General features: G+C 37.3%; 3 protein-coding genes across 7 annotated transcripts in view; 1 reads left to right on the top strand and 2 right to left on the bottom strand.

The window, feature by feature from the left end:
- LOC137949939 (formin-like protein 14) overlaps positions 1-2,691 on the bottom strand; it is a 29,174-nt gene extending 26,483 nt beyond the window's left edge. Inside the window, exons 1-3 of the mRNA XM_068796193.1 lie at positions 2,533-2,691; positions 381-569; positions 76-286 (exon numbers count right to left, since the gene is read on the bottom strand). Of these exons, the coding sequence (XP_068652294.1) occupies positions 76-148 (73 nt within the window). The 5' untranslated portion in view covers positions 149-286; positions 381-569; positions 2,533-2,691. The remainder of the gene's footprint in view (positions 1-75; positions 287-380; positions 570-2,532) is intronic.
- Positions 2,692-8,427: 5,736 nt separating this feature from the next.
- On the top strand, positions 8,428-17,284 carry LOC137949616 (uncharacterized). 5 transcript variants are annotated; one of them, XM_068795718.1, is made up of 9 exons: positions 8,428-8,476; positions 8,578-8,700; positions 8,849-11,409; positions 11,549-11,707; positions 11,833-12,012; positions 12,348-12,542; positions 15,300-15,398; positions 15,474-16,154; positions 16,326-16,997. In XM_068795718.1, exons 3-9 carry the CDS (start codon positions 8,863-8,865, stop codon positions 16,677-16,679), a joined length of 4,215 nt encoding a protein of 1,404 aa, XP_068651819.1. In that variant the 5' UTR covers positions 8,428-8,476; positions 8,578-8,700; positions 8,849-8,862; the 3' UTR covers positions 16,680-16,997. The 5 variants fall into 5 exon arrangements, 3 of the variants coding, with proteins under 3 accessions (XP_068651819.1, XP_068651818.1, XP_068651820.1); XR_011111878.1 differs by adding an exon at positions 17,114-17,284 and having other exon boundaries at positions 8,443-8,700; positions 16,326-16,796; XR_011111877.1 differs by adding an exon at positions 17,093-17,284 and having other exon boundaries at positions 8,443-8,700; positions 16,326-16,796.
- An 82-nt stretch (positions 17,285-17,366) lies between these two features.
- On the bottom strand, positions 17,367-21,314 carry LOC137949618 (uncharacterized). The gene is made up of 4 exons (XM_068795720.1): positions 21,159-21,314; positions 17,837-18,231; positions 17,630-17,746; positions 17,367-17,542 (listed from the first exon to the last, which is right to left on the bottom strand). The coding sequence occupies exons 2-4, from the start codon at positions 18,185-18,187 to the stop codon at positions 17,465-17,467; spliced, it is 546 nt and encodes a 181-aa protein (XP_068651821.1). The 5' UTR covers positions 18,188-18,231; positions 21,159-21,314; the 3' UTR covers positions 17,367-17,464.
- Positions 21,315-21,617: the final 303 nt, after the last annotated feature.

Below are 21,617 nucleotides of genomic sequence, written 5' to 3'. Positions count from 1 at the left end.
ACTAACTGATGCAAGAGAGAGAGAGAAAGACAGACAGACAGACAGAAAGAAAACAAAAGAGAGAAAAAGTTATACCATAAACTCTATCACAAAACTCCAGCAAGCCATCTGGAGGTCTTCTGTAGAAGAATCTACTGAAAAGAGACATTGTACAAAATAATACAGCTTCCACCGTTCACTTTGATTCGATATGCCAGCCCATAAGTATTTATTGACATTCAACCATGAAAGTGACAATAACTCATAAATGTCAATATGCTCTAACATACAAAGGCAGCTTACACACCTGCATACATGAGGATATGAAACAGTATATCATTATTTCCACAATGTAGACAGTGTATCAAAAACAGGTAAAAGAGCATAACAACTTCTATTACCTTGTCCACCCAGTATGCTGAGGAAAACTGCATCAGTCATCCATTTTTGTATACCATTTGCTTTTGGCTCACAGGCCACATTGAGGGGTTTCCAATGCAATCTTGGGTTCTGGTCTCACATGGGCTTGGAGTGCAGTGTATGCCATTTTTATTGACACATCAGCCACAGTTTTCGCTAGATCTCCCTCACTGTAGCATTCAAAAACATTTTACACTTGTTACATATAAACATGCAAGTTTGCCTTTTCTTTCCTTTTCTTTCCTTTTTTGCAAGTTGAGCATTTTCAGGGGTATGCAGATAATTAACCCAAAGTCCTCATATAACTCTGCTACTAAATTATGCTATTAACTCCAACCACAGGAAAATATAGGTATACCCTTATATAATTTTTTAATGATCTCTTACAGAAATTAAATTGTAACTTTTCTATAATGTATGCCTAATGAACACTAAGCTTTTCCAAGAAAAAAAATGAAGACTATTCAAGTGCATGGTTGTTAATTATATCCTTCATAAATTATGTCGGAGAAACAATCGAGTGCTTAACTCATCCCACAATGTAAAAGAGTCAAAATATTATTTCAAAGTGATGTTGTATTTTCTATCTCAGGATTAGGGTTAACGGACTGTATTTAACAGTTGAAGCTGAGAATAGAACTCTTTTAAAAAAATTCAGATTTATGTTAACCATTTTTCTGGCCCCTTCCTAGTTGAAGGAGATTCTCCTGTAGTCGTCTCTTAGTTTTGCAGTTCTTCCATTCCTGCCTAGCGCCTGCACCATTATTATGATGAGATAATTCATCTATGCCTTGGATATCTTTCTCTCTTGGACTCATATTTTAATATCGGCAAATCAAGTTGCCAATGAATAAGCTAAATCTAGTGTTTCTAGATGCTGTATTTTGTTGGGGATTCTATTTGCCTCAGAGCAGGAGGCTTTTCCCATCCCCCTACTTTTGTTGTATTTTTGTCTTTATTACTGAATCACCACCACTTCAAAAAACCATGAAAATGTATTCACAAATAACTCAATCTCAAATGACAAAGACCACAAAAAGCTCCTTCATCTTGCATCTGGTAATGCCCTAGAAGGTCTTTAAATCTTTTTGAGCGTCCACTCCTTTTCTTCAATACACACAAAGGATTTTATAGACAAACAATCCCTCAAAGTGTTTCCAGGAAGAAAAAACATTAGTGTTTTCATTTAAGCTTTTTTCTTCTATTTCACATGATACAAGCTCCATTATCTCTACAGAGCTTTGCATAATAAAACTTTTGGAATGTTGCATTGCTTCTTTTCTTTTCATCAGAACTGATTTCAGTATATATCAATAATTGAATCTCTAGCATTGAGTGATTGCATTGGAATCTGTTTGCAACAGAGAGAAGATCAAGTAACCTAGTAAATATCGTTAAATTCTTTTCTGACAATCATGAGTTTGTATTTTTCATCTGATGGTAAGGGAATTTCTAAAAGAGGTTCACATCAGCGTGTAGCAATCCCCAAATGAGACAAACAATGGATCCGTGACAAAATGAAGGAATGAGATAAGCTTTCTCCCGTCTTAATGATATTCCTATCATTGTAAAACAAACACTTTCTCAAGGGCAGTATCCGCTTGCTAACCAAATGCCTCAGCCATTTTATCAGAATAGTCACAATTTTTATTTTTTATTTTAACAATGCAGTCACGATATTCTTGATACTAAATAAATAACTGTAATAGCATTACCTGTATAAAACAAAACAGCATTACATTTATATGTAACATTAAGATAATTGGGTAAGAATAAGGCCAGCTGGCAACGAAATGTGACGTAACTCGAATACTGACGCCTAAAGTTGAGCGCGAGCAGGAAACGCACTCATCAACTATCACAACTTACATAAGAGGCCCATGTTTTCGTTCTGATAAATTCTAAATTGCCAAAAATTGAATGGAAGAGAGAACAACAGAAATGAGTAACTCAATTAAAAAGGATGAGATAAATATCACTTCTCACATTTCCGTGTATTTTGATTCACTCAACCAGAAAACAGGGAGAGAGATTCAATACCCTAGGTACAAGAAAACCAGTTGGATATCATTAGCTTCGACATTTTGCAGCAAATGGGAAAGTAATGAACTGGCAATTCTGATTTCCACTAACCTGAAACTGTTGTTCCCCTGCGATTTTTCACGACTTCAACAATATGAGTTCTTAGAGCCCAAGTAAGGGTTTCTGTGTGAAATTGCTGAGGAGGGTAAAGAGTACGGATATGAACACTTTTGGCTCGCCGAGGTCGATTTCAAATGAACAGGTTTGGAGGCTCGCTATCTTCGAGACAAAATTTAACGCACTGAAACAGTGATAGAAGAGTTAAAGACAGGAATCGGGTCCTTTTTTTCTGTTTGGAGAAAGTCCCCATTCCTCAGATGAACTTTACACGTACGAGAACGGCAAGCTTTATGTGCGTGATGTGGCATCCTAATTGAATACCACGTTACGTGTTTCATGCTGATCTGGCATAGAACAGTTTTTCCATATTCGTGAACAGAAGAGCACATACAGAATCACAGATGCGTATTGTACAAGTCCAAGGACTCCAGAAATTCGCAAATGCGTTGATGGGCATAAATGTCTCGAGCTCATCTATTTCAAAGACACCTGATTTCCATCATCAATGGCAATTTTCTCAAGCTTGATCCAATATGAAACAGTAGTTGGATGATTTTTTATCTCAATGGGCCACAAAGAAGGGATAGAGTTATACTTAGGCCCTATCAGTGACATTTCCAAGAAAATCAAGAAAAGTCTTTCCCAAGTAGAAATATGTTTCCTGAATTCATTAGTGTCCCATTTTTTCAAGAAACGCATATCTACTTTTTTAGGTTCTCCCAAAATGGTAAAGGGGAGAATTGAATCTTCCCTTCCTTTAGATCACGACATATACAAAAAGCTTAAGTTTTCTTGATTTGAGATTGCAACATGTAGCCGAGACAAGTCGTTTGCGATGTGTCAAAATATGTAACTCATGACACAATAACCTTTTGTTGGCGTGGTTACAAATTAGACGTTTTAATTCCAAACTAATAAAAAAATAATAATAAAAGCAAAATAAGGAAAAAAGCAGCATGAAAAATATAAGATTTATATAGGCTCGCCTCAAAGTGAGACTACGTCCTATCTTCCGCCACTGCAGTAATCCACTGTGAAGATAGTTTATAAGAGAGCTTATATGTGTTATTTTTTCTGTAAACTCTCTCGTGCTGCAAGTCCAACTCCTTCTCGGTGATGATGATCATCAAGGTGATAAAACCCTAACAACAGCACCCACCCCCATATATAAAGAGAAAATTAGGGAAAATATGAAATCCCTAAACTACCCTTAATGACACAACATACAATATATTGTGGACGCCCAGGGGTTCCCCGCTCCCCTTCCAACCCCTACAGCGACCTTGCCACAAAAGTCAAATCCGTACTAAAGGGTAAGGTGTTAATTAGGTTCCACAACTTAATAGGTGCCATGTGTCACTTATATGTCAATCTCTCTTCTTACGTGGCACTTAAGCAACATCAAATTAGCATTATTTTTTCTAGTTTGATTTTGGTGGTGACCTAGTATAATTAACCTCATCTTGATCATTGATAAGCTTTTGATCATAGTTATCAATACAAAATTTACCTAAAGCTCTAAAATTAACAATTGACGGGCTATTTGACTAAATCTCCATGTGTTGACCATCAAAAACTTCGGTTTTGACCATCATTCAACTGGTGATCAAGTTCCTTTAATATAAACTGTTGATTCGGTTTCTATTTTGGTGATCAAACTTTTATGCCTACAATAGTACATAATAATATATTAAAATATTTAATTATAAATTTTATTTTATACATTGACTTATTAGAATTTTTGCTAGTGTGACTCAACAAAAAAAGTCATAGTGGCATGTCTTCCTCCTCATCCACCAATGAATGAGCAAGAGGAAGATGAGAGACTAACTATACCTATATCAAGTTGGTGATAGTAAGGGCATGTTCAATCAAATCCTATCTTCTGAAATCAACATGACTCCTAGGTCATAACAATTCAAGCTAAAGTTTGCCCAAGTATATATTTTATACATAATGTTATCAATTATTACTAGTTGAAATTATGTTTTTTGTTAAATTATATGTTAGTATTATGTACAACATTAGTTTTTGGACCTTATATATTATGTTTAAAATTGCCTTCATATTATTCTTCAAATTAGTTTGGTATGTTATTCATTAGTTACATATTGTGCTATTTTTTTTATTATATTACCCTTAATATTAGTTTCTCATTTGCACAAATATTAGTTTCATATTTTGACATTAAATTTATTTTTATGTTAATATTTTTTCGCATTACTCAATTTGCGCTTCTATTGTGTTCTTATGCTAATTTTAGTTTCACATTATGCTCATATTGAAATATATTATGTTTATGTTGGTGACTTGCCAAATTTAAAGTCTTATCGCTCTTCCCAGTCTACTCACCTAAAACAAAAAAATAACCAAATTAAAATAAAGTCCATGTGACAGTTCCATGTATTCTTCTTCTTTCACGATGAAAACAAATATCTTTGCCGCATGGACACCATTCATAACATTTCAAAATATCAACATAAATTCAACGGATATATCTTAAACATGCATTAATATTTATTTCATGCAATAAAAAACATACACCAACATCATATAATTCATATACAAATTACAAATTGGTTAATTCATAGTTGTTTAATTAATTAAATATATAATTACATAAATAACTAATTATAAACCAAGAAGTAGTATAGTGAAACTTGATCACTTACCTCTTATTTTATATTTATTTCTATTATTTATTAAATATTAGTTAATTTTCCCCTTGTTTTATATGATGAGGCAAATGCAAGAAAATTGAGAAATATTTTTTATTAAAAATAACAAAAAAATAAAATTATTTTTATTTTCATATAATGATATAAACAATTCATTATCGTGGATGCAGATAAAGTCCAAGCATTGAATCCGTCGCGGAATCTTTTTCCCATTTTATACGAACGTATTTCCTATAGTGGTTTGCATCTATTTCGAAATTCATCTCCGTACCTTAATCGCCTCGGCGGGTTTCTTCCTTGAAGTGGACGACCTAACGGTTAGCCGAATACTCGAGAACTAGAAGACAGGACAGGAGTCATTTCCATTTCCCCCTGCCGCCCGCATCTCGCATGCGACGTGTCATGTTTCTTGAAACCTGGAGACGAAACCAATAAATTTATGTCGACGAAGGGTTAAAGCCGTAACGTAAAAGGAAAATGAGGATGAAGGTTACCAAGCTCAACGATATTTTTACGATTTTATCTGTATCTCTATGAAAATCCCAACGAAGCCTAGTGGATCGGTCAACGAACCTGGATCCACTGGAGCTAGTCATGTCCGCAAGTAACGTTGTCGGGTCACAACGTCACATGGATTATTAGAGCTTAACTTAATGGATGCTCTTAGCTGTGCGGAAACGGTGACCCAGTCGCATGTGCCATGCGGACAAAGAAATCTCGGACAAAGAAATCTTAGAAGAACAGGAAAAGAGATTGTAAAATTAGACTTTGGGAGGCCATTTAAATTAAAAAAAGGCCCAACGGAAATGGCTCTAGAAGATTGTAACTGTAGCGTAAGAGGCACCCATGGCCGTCTTGTCATGGACCGGCCAATTCCTTAAAACCGAAATGTCAAAGTGAGACAAACACGTGTAGTGTTTCTGTCCATGCAACTAAAACCACGACAGTGCCATTTGTTTCTTAATAACAGAGACTTTGGAGCGTCCAAAACATTTTAAAACATAAGGACTTACGCTTATGAAGGACGATTTAAAAGCTTGCTAGGAGTAGGACAAATAAAAGGGACGTTAGGTGGCATCAGTAAGTAGTGACTTTGGTAATTCATTTGATGGTTATGATGTTGTTTGAACATCTATTAAATCTTAGAACCCTGATATGACAGGTGGTCAGGATGACAGGGTTCAGGGATATGTTGGCGAAGACGGGGTTTGGGGAGGGGTCCGGGAGGGACGAGACAAGACAGGCTTCGGGATAGTTGGCAGAGTGCATCGGTGGGTGGGACGGTGATCAAATTAAAAACTTAAAGCATGCATTATGGTTTTTTGCACTTGGCAGTGATAAAATGGTGGGATGGGTCGGTCTGGTGGGGTCATGTTTCCGCAAACCCAATTCGCAAAAAGTATTGTAGGTCTACGCTCGCCAAGAGAGGATGCAACTTGGATGATGTTCCAATCGTGGTTTACGGCGTAACTCGTTCTCATGGGACCGATTGACTCATCAATGATGACGGCAAAATAACGTCACCTTTCACCATCTAGTAATAATTAAAAAGCATTGCAGGAGCGATGGTCTGAAGGAGACTCGATGATTGTGGGGTTACTTTCCACGACGACAATAAAAGTCACAAGAATCCAATTAAGGGGGCGGCGTAAACGGAGAGGAAAATTTCGCAAAACTGACACGTACCGATGTTTGCCACATCAATGTTCGCCCCCGATTCCATTTTCAATTCCACGTTTGTTCATTCCCTCCTTCCGTGACAAATCGACAGGCAATGCCTTGTATTGGATTGGAGCGGTACGAGGCATGCTTGGCAAATCCAAAAATGCATCGAAACGTAGGATGTGTACTGTTTACAAGCAGCGCCATTTTATCTTGCTCCATGTTGGTCACGGCCAGTTAACTATTGCAGCGTACGAACGGGGGGGTGATTGAGTCGACCAAATTCGATTAAGAAAAGGAACTTTCACGTTCGCGATCTGATAGCGATTTCGATTGGCGTGGATGATTGTGGTCCTCCGCAACCCGGCATGCCCCCGAGACTTTAAATTTGACGGAAATTTTGTTTTGGAGTCACTTTCTAAGGTGGCGGTTGCTAGTTTTTACCTACAATTTTCTCTTCCTTCGTAGATTTAAATATGAATGGATCGGATCCCATGACAAGAAAGAAGACACTTCAAGGGTCAATACCCACTAAAAGGACGTCGCAATTTTTTAAAAATTTTGACAAAAGTTGACGGGAAGTGAAAACGTAACTTTGCAAATATAAATTATTTAATGCTGATCATAATATAATGTTTTTTGTCCCCAATATGTACATAAAGATAACTTCCTTTTTTCTGCAATAATATTAAAATAATAAATATGGACGTATAATTGGGTAAGATAGGGTAAGTTGTTTCCATCATATGGAAAGAAAAGAAGCATGATTCTTATTAACAGAAATAACATAGTCCTTTTCAAGAGGTATAAGATCAATTTTATGTACTATAAAGATAAATTGCTCCATTTGACGCGAGACGATTTTCATTGACAGATATGTATAGAGGCTCCATTGTCATTGACAGATAGTAGATTGCTTCATTTAGGCTATTCCGTGATTTATATAAACCAATTCTATTCAACTGAAGCTATTACCATTGTCGACCCATGGCTTGCCATTTATTACTCTGATCGCGTTCAAAGTCAGATGAGTTGGTGAGTCTTTTTTCTTCTTCTTCTTTCTGGTTGTCATCTAAATAGGCTCGTATTTTCGTAAAACAGTTTGATCCCTATCAATTTTTAAAAATATCTATTTTAGATATGATATTTGAAAGAAAACCGAAAGTTGCGTTTTTATTTTCCTTGGTTGCGTCTTCTAAAACAAAATCGAAATTCCGCGGGCCCGCCTGTACGCGCCGAACCTGGTAAGCTGAGCGGGTCTAACGGAAAGGCTCACGTAAGCAATCACCGCTGGGATGAAAGGGCCGGGTGTTCGGTTTATTCTGCGCGTGTCGGTTAGGGAGGATTAAAAAGGGATCGACTCGGTGAAGGTAAACTTGCCCTGTTATGATATACAGATTAGGAATTACGCATACTAACCTGATTTTACCGCGGTTTAGATTCGTAACTAAGAAAGGTTAAGATAAAGTAAAAATACGAATTGAGTATGGATACTGGATAAAAACAAAATAAGAAATTTAGAAAAGCTCCGTCTCTTTCGTCGTCTCCCGAGAGTCCGTCTTGTAGTTCAACACTTCAAATCGGGAAACTCTGCGGTGAGAAGAGTTTGCCTGGAGCTTGCATTCCTCTAGGCTCTAGAGTTTTTAGACTTTCTCATTACTTCTTTGGTCTTATTTATTTCTGTGCACATTCGCAGTCGCCGAATTTCGTGACAACAGTGAAATAAGAGGATCTGCTCCAATTGATTTGCTATGATCTGATCTGTGGAGATCGGAGAAATTTCTAGTCGGTTGGATTTTGGAAATTGACTTTGAAATCTGTAAGTTTTTTTTTCATCTAGAGAGATCTGATCTATTTTTTACCTTATTTTCATTGATTCTGTGAAATCTCAAGCCGTTTGATCCGTCAATCTTCGAGAGAGTCCCATTATTTTCTGATTTTTCTTCTTCATATTCTTGTTTCGCTAGTCCATTATAGCTAAATGACGGCCGATACAAACGAGTGTGTGGTTGTCCCGGGAAGTCCTGCGTTAGAATTTGAGGCCAAGAGCGGTTCGAGTCCTTGTGAAGATCTGCCCAATGCCGGAGGCTGTAATGGCATTCCTTCCCGTCATGCAGAGGATAATAACGGAGAAGCAAAAGACGATACGGAAGCTTCTTACGTTTTCGTTAATGGTGACTCGGATGACGGTGGGGAGAGGGATCTCGATGTAGATCCAATTGCGGCCACCCAACCGAAGTCTAATGTCGAGCCTCAGGAAAACTGCTTAGAGAGTGGCGCCACTGCTGCTGAGAGCCTGGTTTCTGGGCAGGATGGTCAAATTCATGTTGATGCCTCGAATGCTGAGGCAGAAAGAGTTGAAAAAGATGTCGTGGTTGAAGAGCTGAAGGAATTAAATTCTTCTGAAGAAAACCGGGACTCTCAATTTAACGTTATTGATGTAGTTACCCCAGGAATCTTGTCTGCGGTAGCTGGTCCGGTGAAGGTATCTGGAGAGGACCAGCAATCAGGGGTTGAGGTGATGCTTGCTGAGCTTGTCAGTGGTGCATTAGATGTTAAAGTATTGGAAAGTGCGAACGGTTCTTTAGGTGATCAAAGATCAGAGAATGAAAGTGACGCTATTGCTGATAAAAATTCAGAAAAGAAAAATGGCACTTTAGTTGATAACAGATCAGAAAATGAATTTACTGATGTTGTAGATCCTAAATGTTCTGAGAAAGAAGCTAGAGGTGGATCAGCCGAGGGGGAGGAGTTGATCACTGACGATGCTGCTCTGCTAGGAGGTAATGAATTAGGAAACGGAAATGAATCCTATCACTGTGATGGAAGAGAGGAACTTGTTTCTGTTTATGTAGAGTCCAAAATTTTAGATACAGAAGCTGTAGATGGATCTGCTGAGTGTGAGGAATTAGTAGACAATGAGCTGAATTATGTAGAATCTACTGAGAGAGGGGAATTACTAGTCTCTAAACTGAATACAGAAGCTATTGAAGAAACTACTGAGAGAGGAGAATTTGTAGTCAATGTTCAGGATACTGAACCTAGTGATGGATCTGCTGAGGGAGGGGAATTTGTAGTCGATGATCTTGTTACAGAAGCTACTGATGGATCTACTGAGAGAGGGGAGCTTGTAGTCAATGATAAGGATGCAGAGGCTACAGATGGATCTACTGACAAATGTGAAGTTGTGGTCAATCAGGATACTGAAGCTACTGAAGGATCTACTGAGAGAAGGGAACTAGTAGTCAATGATCAGAATACTGAAGCTACTACTGGATCTACGGAGAAAGGTGAATCAGTGATTAATGATTCTCCAATGTTTGAAAGTAAAACCATAAGTACTTCTCCTGAACTGGAATTGGTTACAGATGCTATAGATGATGCAAAATTAGATCGTGAAATTTCAGACTCTGCTGATACTAGAGAATTGAGCGTGGCTGATACGAGTTTGGAAACCAAAAGTACAATTGACTCCCTTGAGAGTGTGGAAACAGTCGTTGATGTAAACAAGAATTGTTCTGTTACAAGTGAGGTACAAATTGGCAATACAAACACAAACTGTTCTGTTGAAAGTGGGGAATTGGCTATATGTTCTTTAGATGCTACAAAATTTAAAAGTGAAACTTCAGATGCTTCTAGTAAGGAGGCATTGCAAACGAATACTGGAAAAGATTTAGTAGAAGAAGAAAGATTACCATCTGCTGTTAGAAGTGACTCTGAAGAAATAATGTCTGGTTCTGCTGAAGATGTCAAACGTGAAGCAGAACCTGAAAATGATTTTGGTGAAAGTGGGCAGAACATTTCAACTTCTCTTCCTAAAGATGTCACGACGGAAACTGAAGTTAGAGTTGATATTTCTGAAAAAAAAAGCAACTTGTCTGTAAATCCTGGTGATAACATGGAATCAGAAGTTGAGTTTGGAAATCTTCATGTTGCATCAGAAAGCAAGGATAAAGTTGAAAATGGTGAAAGCTTGCTGGTTTCTTCTATTGATGAGGTGAAATCAGGGGTTGAAGTTAGTGACAGCTTTGAAGATGCTGATAGTGTGTCCATGCAAGCTTCCAGTGAAACTGAGTTAAATTCTGTGGAAAGCAATCAGTGCTTGCCTGCTCTCCCTGTTGATGGTTTTGGTTCAGAGGCCAAATTTGAAAAAGACAGTGTGTCTAGCAGTGTGTCTGAGCCTTTGGCACTTGTTGATGATGTGAAGGTAGAATCTGATAGTAGTGCTACCTGTGTGATTGAAAATGAAGATAGTTTGAACAACAGAAATGATGACGAAAAACTTGTTCCCAAAGATGTAGGAGGGCTTGAAGGGGACCACCCTCCTCCTCAGGAGGATTCTTCTGCTGCTTCTTTGGATGCACAGAAGGCTGAGATGGAAGCCGTAAAAAGAGGACCTAGTTACATCATTAGAGTCCCTAGATTTGTTAATGATGAACTTAGGGCAAAGATCAACCAGGCACAGTTCGAAGTCAACCAAAAGACCCAGGAGAGGGACTCCATTCGAGTAGCTTTACAGACAAAAAAGGTAAAAACCTCTTGTTAAAAAGCCAGTTTTATTTTTAATTATTTTTATTTTTGTTGTTCTATTTCAAAATTTTCTTTGAAAGGCTAGTTCTATTTCAGTTTTGCTTCTCTGAACTTGTGAAGTGTTTCATCCTATCTAGGCAACTTGTACCGAGTACTGGGACAATGTTCTAGCTGCTAGATCAGAAGAAAGAGCTGCACGGAATGCTGTCAATGCAAAATTTCGGGAAATGGATTCTGTCCAGTTGATTATTAATAGGATGAAGAATGCAACTTCCGTGGAGGAGATTGATGAAAGGGTACTGAAACATTATCCTTCCATTTTCTCTTGTATCCCCTGTAACTCATTTTTTCTTCTTTTGTTTTTAATTTTCTTTATGTTTAGAATCTAAATTTTGCTTCTTTGATCCTTTTTGGAAAGCAGATAAATGGAATGGAGCATATGATACAACATGAGACCATGCATTTGAAAGAAGAGAAACAACTCATTCGTGAGATCAAGCAACTGAAACAGGCCAGAGAACAGCTTTGTGCAAGTATGGGCACACAAGCTGAAGTTCAGGAGGCATTTGACCAGCGGGACAACATTGAAGAACGCATTAAGGTATGTACAACCTATCTTTCATTAATGTTCTTTCCACACCTTTTAAGTATTTCAACTTCTAAATTTGTCTTTTATCCTGATATCTGTGAGCTAGGAAAGATATTTGTGGGCCTCTTTAGTATCAGTTGAAATCATGTCAAATTGAACCATTCCGAAGCAGGGTGTGAGGACCCAATTTCTGCCTCTTGTAGTTACTTTTGATTATTACATCTTTACCTACTTTATTCCATCTTCCAGCAAAAATATAAAGATTTTCATTGCCAAATTATGTGAAAATATGCTTTCATTATTTTATTGTTACTGTGCTAAAGTGCTGATGCTAGTTCTGTTCATAGGCTTTGAGACAGGAATTAGATTCTCTTAAGAGTGATCTTTTACACGCTGAAGGCACCACTAGAGCTGCTAAGAAGAATCATTCTGATGAGTGTGAGGTTTTGAAAAAATTGCAAGCGCAGTTTAAGCATGCGGATTCACTTCGGCAACAAGCTTATGCAGAATTCCAGGGTCTGAAGAAACAAATGTATGAGAAGGTAAGTATTTTCTTATTTTTTGTTGGCAGACTTGTCTTATCAATCTTGTGGGCATTTTGAGCTAGAAAATTATATGAGCCCCCAATTTTTTGCTCTATACTTCTTGTTATTCAAAAGTATTAATACGTCTTAAACCTTGATCTAGTATTAAGTTTGTAAAGTGAGCTTAGGGTTTTGGCTTAATGGTCAGATGGGGTGTTTCTAGTGTGAGGTCTCGGGATGTTTCTAGTGTAATCAACATTCAATTTTTTTTTATAAAGTTAATGGTATTTTATGCCTTAAAAATTTGTTTATAAAATTTAAATATATGTGATGGTGTACTTCATAATTTTTTTTTTTGTCATAAAGTGGCATATAACTTCACAATGAATTAAAAATGGTTTTATTTAATGGAAAATTAGATCAAATTTTGGTTTTATGAAAACTTTCGAAAAACTGGTGGTAGTGTAGGCAAGCAACCTTTTGCTAAGTCTTTTTGCTCATTCTGATTAAAAGGAATAGTTAGACCTACTTTTCATGAAGGTGGTGAAACTACATGTATTCCCATTTCAATAGTTACTTCCCCTCAACTTTGACATTTTTGATACACTCCCCCTTTGCTTTTGTTTTTCTATTTAAAAAGACAAAATCGTCCTCAATAAAAGGTTATGATGTTTATTAGAAAGAATTTTTGACAAAAAAGTCCTCTTCTGAAGAGGAATAGTAAAAAAAAAAATCATCCATGGCGTCCTCTATGTAGGAAGTTTCCTGAGCTACAATCCTCAAAAAAAAAAAAAAAGAGTTTCCTGAGCTAATCATCTACACTACTCAGTTATTAGGACTTTTGGTGGATTGTGGTGGCTTCATCTGTTGTCAATATGAAGTTTGATTCTAGGTCTCCCCTTCCAATGGCTACCTCAAACTTAATTTGATGGTACCTCCCATAGTTATCTGAGAGCTGCAGGCACTGGCATGGTGATTATTCAATGTTGAAGATCAGACTTGTATCTGCTGTAAGCTCTGTCCCCTTTGGTTGAGTGGACTCTGGTTAGGGGGCTTCTCCTTCAAGGTCTTGAGTTGTTTGGGGAATCTTCATGCAGACAGCTGATGGTGGAGGGTGACTCCATAGCAGTCATCAGCTAAGAAATAGGCTGTTACTTCTCCCCTTTGGCATGTCCATAAAGTTTCTTCATGTGATTTCAGATCTCTTGGCTAGCATCTCTATGTCGTGGTTCATGTGTTGTGTGGGCCAATCAGTTAGCCAAATCCTTGGCAAGAGATTGGTCTCCCAACAACACACTTGTTTTTGGCTTCTATATGCCCCTCAACCTCTTTGTTATCTTCTGTTTCTTTTGTACTTCTATTATACTTTTTCTTGTTTTGGTTGTTTTAACCACTCGTGTGTTTTCTCTTTATGAATAAAAGTCAGAGTCTCTTGTATGCCACAGTTCTATTATCCCTGTAGTTCAAAGGGTAACCATAGCACATGTTGGACTTACTATTGGTAGGCACCTTTGATCTGGGGACCTTCTAATACCCTCTACATTTTGGCTAAGAAAATGGCAGGTCTTATGTGTCACACGATGTATTTTGGATTTTTTTATAAAAAAGGCTCCACACTTTAAAATTTTGGTTTTACAGTTTTATCTAAAAGTGGGACTACACTTTAATATGTTGACCTTATTGGATGTGTTTCAAGTTGAAGGTTGAAGCTCATATTTAGAAGTGAGCCCTCCTTTTAAATTAAGACAGTACCAAGAAAGTCTCACAGGATTTACGTGGTTCCTCTTTAACAATATGAACTGTAGTCTGTAGATGTCATAATGATTTAATTACTGTTTTTTAAGTTCTTTTTTTTTAATTTTTCATAAACAAAAGATTTTAAGGGATGAGTGCAATGACAATTTAAAATAAGGGATAATAATCATTGCTCAAGGCCTAAGTGCAATGTTACCATTTACTGGGGGGTTGAGTGTAATTAATTGGGTTCAATTACATGGTTGTATACTTCGATGGTATATAATTCTATGAGTACCCTGCTTTCGTTTGGTTGGTTGAGTCAATTTAAATTTGGTGAACGTGCTGAACTCATTTTTTATCAGATGTTTGCTGTAGTTTGTGTTTGTATTACTTGTAGCTGCAAGTCAATCAGTTTGAACAGGCCACCTTGGCTTTTCATACAGCATTATTTTGATTCAAGCTGAGTTTGAACATCATTATTGATAACTTGAGCTTAGAACTCACCTTGTTCCCTTCCAGCTTAGAGGTTTATTCCTTCTTTGCATTTGAGCTCAAGTATCCAGTGACAATTAGTTAATTATAATTATCTTCCTCAGATGAATTTTTTTGGCTTTTAGTTGATTAGTTCATAATCAACTCATCTCTCATGGCTTTTGTGGAATCAAATGCAATGGGAAGACTTGTTTGCTGCCTGGTCTTAGTGTCATGTAGTGTTCCCTATTATGCTTGCAAACTTTCTGCAGCTATAGAGGCATGGTGTTGGACTCTGCTACCATACGAAGATGTAGCATTACAAGCTCTTTCACTTTAAGTTATTGGATAATCTTTCTTGAAAATCCTTTTTCATTATCTCCTTTTATAAGAATCTAACATGACGAACTTTTGAAATCTGCTTCTTGGAACTGTATTTATGGGTCATGAAGTCTTATCTGATTAGTTATATCAAATATCGTATGTTTTTATTTTTTACATGGAATATTTTGTTCATCTTTGTATAACTCATACAACGTTGAATTTGGATTTGTTTGTGCTCAACAGAGCAAATACTTTCACATGTACAAAGATGACCAGAAGGCAGCAGCAGATCTTGCCTCAGCAGGAAAAAGAGAGGCACTCTGGCGTTTCTGTAGTGATCAGGTGCACATTGCTCTTCTGTTGTACATTGTTATTAATTGACATTTTTATAATTAACTTGTGGAATATTTGGTTTAGGTGGAGAAGTTTATGGAACTATGGAATAAAAATGATGAATTCCGTTCTGAGTATCTGAAGCACAACATAATGAGCACCGTGAGAAGACTCAGAACCCTTGATGGTAGATCACTGGGTCCTGATGAGGAACCACCAGTTGTCTTGCGTAGCTCTATGGAAGAGAAAAGTGAGGTATCAACTAATGCTGCTTCAATGAACATAAATACTGCAGAAACAATGTTAGAGGCACCTGGTGCACCCGCTGAAAAGGCTGAATCAAAGACGGCTGTTGATTCTGTCCCCCAAAACCTGTCAACTAAATCCCAAAAGATTAGGAAGCCCAGATCAGCAGAAATTGGCCCAGCTACCGTCTCTGGCAGGTCTGTAGAGTCTGAAGAGATTGAAGAGGTTGTAGAGAAAGAGAGACAGCTCAGTAAAGAGGAAGAATTGGCAAGGAAGGAAGACGAGTGTAGGAGAGAAGAAGCAGCAGCCAAGTTAAAAGAACAGCGGAAACTAGAGGAGATTGCCAAAGCCAAGGAGGAGTATAGGAGAGAAGAAGCAGCAGCCAAGTTAAAAGAACAGCGGAAACTAGAGGAGATTGCCAAAGCCAAGGAGGCAGAAGAACGGAAAAGGCGAATTGCAGAGAAAGCCAAAGCCCGATCAGAATTAAGAGCAAAAAAAGAAGCAGAGCTCAAGGAGAAGGTAGAAATCTCTGAAATAACTGATTTTCATATGCATTTGAAGCTAAAAAATCATCAACCTTAGTATTTCCTGTCTTTAGTCAAATGGCTAATTTCATTAGATGCTATCATGAATAAGAGATTTAATGTTTACTATAAAATATTTTAAGAATTGTATGCAACCTATTGACAGGAAAGAGAAAAGAGAGCAAGGAAGAAGGAGAGGAAGAGAGGGGTTCAAGCAGATGGTTCCTCTGGTAATGTTAGTGAAGACATTTCCCAGATCTTATCAGAAAATGCATGTGCTGAACCTGATCAGGAACCCGAAATCAAAGAGAAGCCGGCAACAGTTGTCAGGAGGTACTCAAAGTCCATGGCAGCAGTGAAAACTAAATCACTTCCACCATTGCCTCTGCGCAACAGAGGTAAAAGGAGACTGCAGCCGTGGATGTGGTGCGCTCTTTTTGCCATTGCACTCATTGTGGTGTTTCTGGCGGTCAACAGTACCTTCTCATCCAAATTTAGCGGATTTAACATTGGCTTTTGAGAACAGCCAGCTTGCTGGATAGCATTTACATGCCCTATAGTATGAAATTAAAGAGAGAAGATAGAAGCAGTATGATTTCTAGGTCATATAAATATCGTTCATTCTTTTATCTTGCAGGTTTGTTTTTTTTTTCCTTTCTTTTATGTTATATTTTTAATTTTCATTTTCTATGCTACTGAGTGCAGTTTTCAGAAATTTTTTTTATTACGGTTTCAATGCTTGGGATCAGAGAGATGGCTTTGTTACATAGTTCTGACTAAGGATTGGTATATTGCATTTAAGTGGTCTTATACAATAAGATAATTTGAGTGTTCGATTAGATTTTGTCCAATTGCTCTTCAGTCCAGTCCTTTTGTTCTCTTGATTCATTTTTCTTCATTTGGGAAGACCGATCCCTCTGTACTGATGTCCAGGCCCACACTTGGAAATCATAGGGCTGCTGTCATGGTTCGGAGGAGCTCTGCCAGAAGCATATACCTCTACAGACAATATATTGTTTTCTGCTGACCTTGTATATCGTACCTTTGCTATCCAGTTCTTGGGCTTGGGTCAAGCGTTCATCTTCAGCACGACTCACTTAATATTAAGCAGCATTTCTTCTCTGGTAAGTTACGGATTGTTCCTTGATTTGTGATTAAGATTAACAAGGAGTAAGTGTTTGATATGGCTAAAGGCTTCAATAAGAACACTATAAACTGATGTATTGATGTACAAAGACAACGCTTCAGAATCAACAGTAAGAATGTACATACAATTAGTCAACAAAAATACCCCGATCTCTGTAGCTAGAGGTATCCATCGCTTCTGTCTTGCTCCTCTGCCGCTTTGTTTGCAGCTTCAACAGATTTGAACCAAAGAAACCCCTGTAACAAAGACCGTGATATGTAATCACATAGAACTTTGGTTCAGTTTAAGAAAACACGAGGAAATACAACTATCATGCTACTCACTGAAGTAGGCATGCCGGTAAAGACAAAGAATCCAAGCAAAGGAGCATAAAAAACGCTATCAGAATTGAGAACGCCAAAGACAGGCTTCTGGTTGATGTACTCAAAAACAGAACCAATCTGTCATCATCACAGTTTAAAATCAGTTTTGACTACCGAGTCAACTATTAGATAGAGAAGTAAAACGAAGAGAAATATAACACACTATACCGCTGCAATGGCAGTGATTGCTGACGCAAGCAAATATGCATAATATGGGACCTCGAATGCCTTTGCCGAACTGGGCTTCAGTTCTTCACGGGCCCAAGGAGGAGGCTCATCAGAATCTGGTCTAGCCCATGAAGGGGTTTTCTCATCGGATTGGTTCGATTTGGTTGAACCTTCGGTCACAGCCGATACTCTGAATCTATGAAATGGTACAACTCTTTGATGACATCTACGTTTTTCAGACAAATAGGTCACTTGGAAATGTAAGTCTGATCTCCACCTGACCAGCTTCTGCCAATGCTTTGCGGAGGTATGTATTAGATTTGAAAAGCAAAGAGTTACAGAGGTAGCCATTTGTGATTGTGTGTTTTTTTTCTCCCCCTTCCAACTAAAGCTACCTGACAAAAGACCACAAAAAATGAAAACAATGAGGTTCCATTGTTCAAAAGAAATAAAAAAAGGTACGCAACTATCATGTCATGTTTGCTATTTCTTTTGTTTGTTAGGCTCAGAAGATCAATAAATGAAAAAGAAAGGGATTTTCAACTCTCATATCATGTTTGCTGTTTCTTTTGTTTGTTAGGGTCAGAAGCTCAATAATGAAAAAAAGTGATTTTCATCTAAGTTGATTTTAGTCCTTTATAATTCCTTTCCAAGGAGCTGTAGACTGTACATATGTCAGTAAACATTCAAAATCTGAAAGCTGTCAATGTGAACCTTACCACTCAATTCAATGTGGAAAAACATAGAGCATCCCAAAAACAAAAAAAAATTCATCAATTCTTCATTTTGAATATTACAAAAAAAAAAAAAAAAGTAGGGCATCCCAAAAAAGCTTAATATGGGTTTGAAGACCAAATGGGAAAAGAATTTTACGTCCCAAAAAAGCCTAATAAGGGTTGAACTGTTGAAGACCAAATCATGCTCAAGTGATTTGATTTTCAGCAAATGAATAGATTCATGTGAAGCAAGCTTCAAACATCTTTAATAGAGGTTTCCAGCTTCTCCATATCACTATGAATGAAATGCATTATACTCTTGATATATAATGCAAAAGTTGTGTTACAATGGCCTTGACAGTGAAAATTCCTAGTTGTAAATCTTTATAAGCATGCACTGCTTTTTTTTTTTTATATATGAGAGGAGAACTTTATCTTGAAGTATCCACACTTCCAGAAGGAGGTTTCAGATCCCTATTTATGTGTGCACACCAAGTACTATCTGTGGCTTAGTCTAGAACCCCAAAACATAAATATCCAGAGCTGGTGCATCCCATGCAATCATGGCACAGTGCCTGATCACGCTCGTACCAGCGGATCTAGTTGAATTGGGCAGAGGCTCAGCAGCAAAAGAAACATCTAAACAAGACAAAAGAGTAAAACCCAAAAATATTGAAACCTGAAAAGAAGAAAGTACTCCTTTTCTTTGGGATCAGCTGCTTGTTAGCTTACAGGTGATTTGGTTGCACAAATGACATCTTTTTATGTTAACCACTTTTTTCTCAGTGTCAGATTTTGACATCTGAGGAGATAAAAGAGTTGAAGCTATAATGATCATTTAAAAATAGAGAGAGACATAACTAAGACTCTGAAGATGATGAACTACAAGATGGATACATTACTATATTCACCAATTCACATGACCTGAAATTCACATGTTACAGTTAATCTGTTGGGCAAGAAAAAAGTTGAAATCAGTAAATAGGGAAGTACTCACATTTTATAGCATTTTCCACTAGTTAGCTCACTAAATTAAAAATTCAGGAGGCAATTAACTGGTTATATAACTTTTTTTCAGATTTATCATTCTTTCCTCCCAGGTGTCAGTTTTTTGGATATCTTATGAAAAAAGAGTTTGACCAAATGACTCTGAAAATTGTAAATTATAAGTTCAATTGAATATACAATTAGACTATAGCAAAAGATGGTCCAAAGCTACCTCTCAAAATCTACAACCCCTTAGAAGCTGCTAGCCCAATTGCCACATCAGTGATCATGTTTGATATATTACTCCTAAGATGGAAAATTCCAATGGTTAGTCATAGAAAGCATTGGACCCACCACTGAACTAGTGGCACGACCAATATTGGTTCAACCAAGTTCATCCACTGGTCAAACTGATGCCAATATCAGATATATAGTCACAAAATTTCCCTACAGTTTTTATCTTCAGACTTTGTAGATATACCGTTTTTCTGTGTGAAAGTACAAGGTCTGATCTCGGTGCAGTACTTAGAGGGCCTATCTTCAACATGAGAAGTCAAAGGTTTAAGTTTTACTTTCCTTTTATTTGAAACAAGATCTATGGGACCAGTTGGACCTGCATGTTATGTGGTCAAAGCAGATTAACTGGCACATTAGTCAGTTTTCAACAAAAAGGGGTCTTTCCAATTAGTGAATAACACTAGATCCCTGTTCCAATCTGATCTGGCAGAATCAGTTCAGTTCTTACAACACTAGGATTACAAGGTCAGTTTCTAGAACAGGTGAAGGAAACGAAACTTAAATGCATGAGAGTGAGAGGTTGAATCAAAACCATGAGGAAGAAACATCGGTGCGATCACTACGGTGTGTAAACCCATCTTTCAGCCTAGTTTAGTTTTGATATGCAAAATAAGTATTCAAACCAAGATACTAGCATACAAACGGACTTTAACAAACTTCTTGGAGGACATATAATATAATCAGTCTTTGGTTAAATTCCAAATAAAACAATATTCCCTGCATGCTCCTCGTTGAAATTGACAGCAACATATAGCTTATTTGCTCAAATTAATAAATCCCTATCCCCCAAAACCATCACAGGAATCCTAATATGGCAGATTGCTTCTGAAAGCAATTAGATAAAGCACAGAAGTAAAAAGCATGGATTTTTTTATTGGTGAAAAATCATAATCATAACATGTGGATTGAGACGAAGTATCTTAACCAGACTCCTTAGGTCCGAGTCTGGGAGGTGTTAAGGTATCTACTGAAACTAATTTTCACAACATGAAGAAAAAAACTTCGCAATAAGGTATTGCATGATTTTATCGCAATGTTTCAACAAAGAACTGGAGAAACGAGCATAGACTATTCAATAAAGGAGTTTAGGAAAATGAAAAATGCCAATACAAAGAAGACGTATGCGAAACTGCAAACAGATATTACTATCCATCAGTACACTTCCACAATTTGATTCTCTTGAAAATGGCCTTTAACTCGAAATTCACTAAATTGTTACAAACAAAGCAGAGATGTAAAAGCCCAAAAAAAAAGGATAACATTATCATTTTGGAAGAAGTTGAATGAATGATCAGATGAGGAAGAAAGCGTAGTAAAATTACCGAGCTAAACTTGTAGTGGCAAGGGGTTCCACACTCCGCACTAGATGTTTTGCGGCAAATGAATGCGCAGTCGCGAAGGTGAAGGGAGCGATAACGGAGAGCTCGTGCACCACAAAATGAAGTTCGTCAGCTCCGAAAAATCTTGAGAGGATTGAAAAGAAGCGGAGGGTGGTGGTGACGAGTCGCAGGGTCCACGCTTATTGGCGCGTAGAACTAGACACTTAAATAACAGCTACTGCACAGTAATGATGGCAAATTTACGTGAGGAAAGGAGATTCAACCCAACTTTTCTTCCCATTAAAAATTAATAAAAATTAATAAAAATCAAAATAAATGAATACATACGATAATAACGAAATATAAAATAGAAAAATATAAATTTAAATAATTCAAAACAAAATTAACAGTAAAAATGAAATTTAAGAACACCTAAGTTTACTTGGATTAATCTATTGAAGC

The sequence above is a fragment of the Aristolochia californica genome, unplaced genomic scaffold (assembly GCF_029961685.1).
Source record: "Aristolochia californica isolate CCGP_79_NKW_82.1479 unplaced genomic scaffold, dmAriCali1.0.hap1 SCAF_14, whole genome shotgun sequence".
Lineage (NCBI taxonomy): Eukaryota > Viridiplantae > Streptophyta > Magnoliopsida > Piperales > Aristolochiaceae > Aristolochia > Aristolochia californica.
Note: the sequence above shows the minus strand (reverse complement) of the source record. Positions and strands in the feature narration are given on the sequence as shown.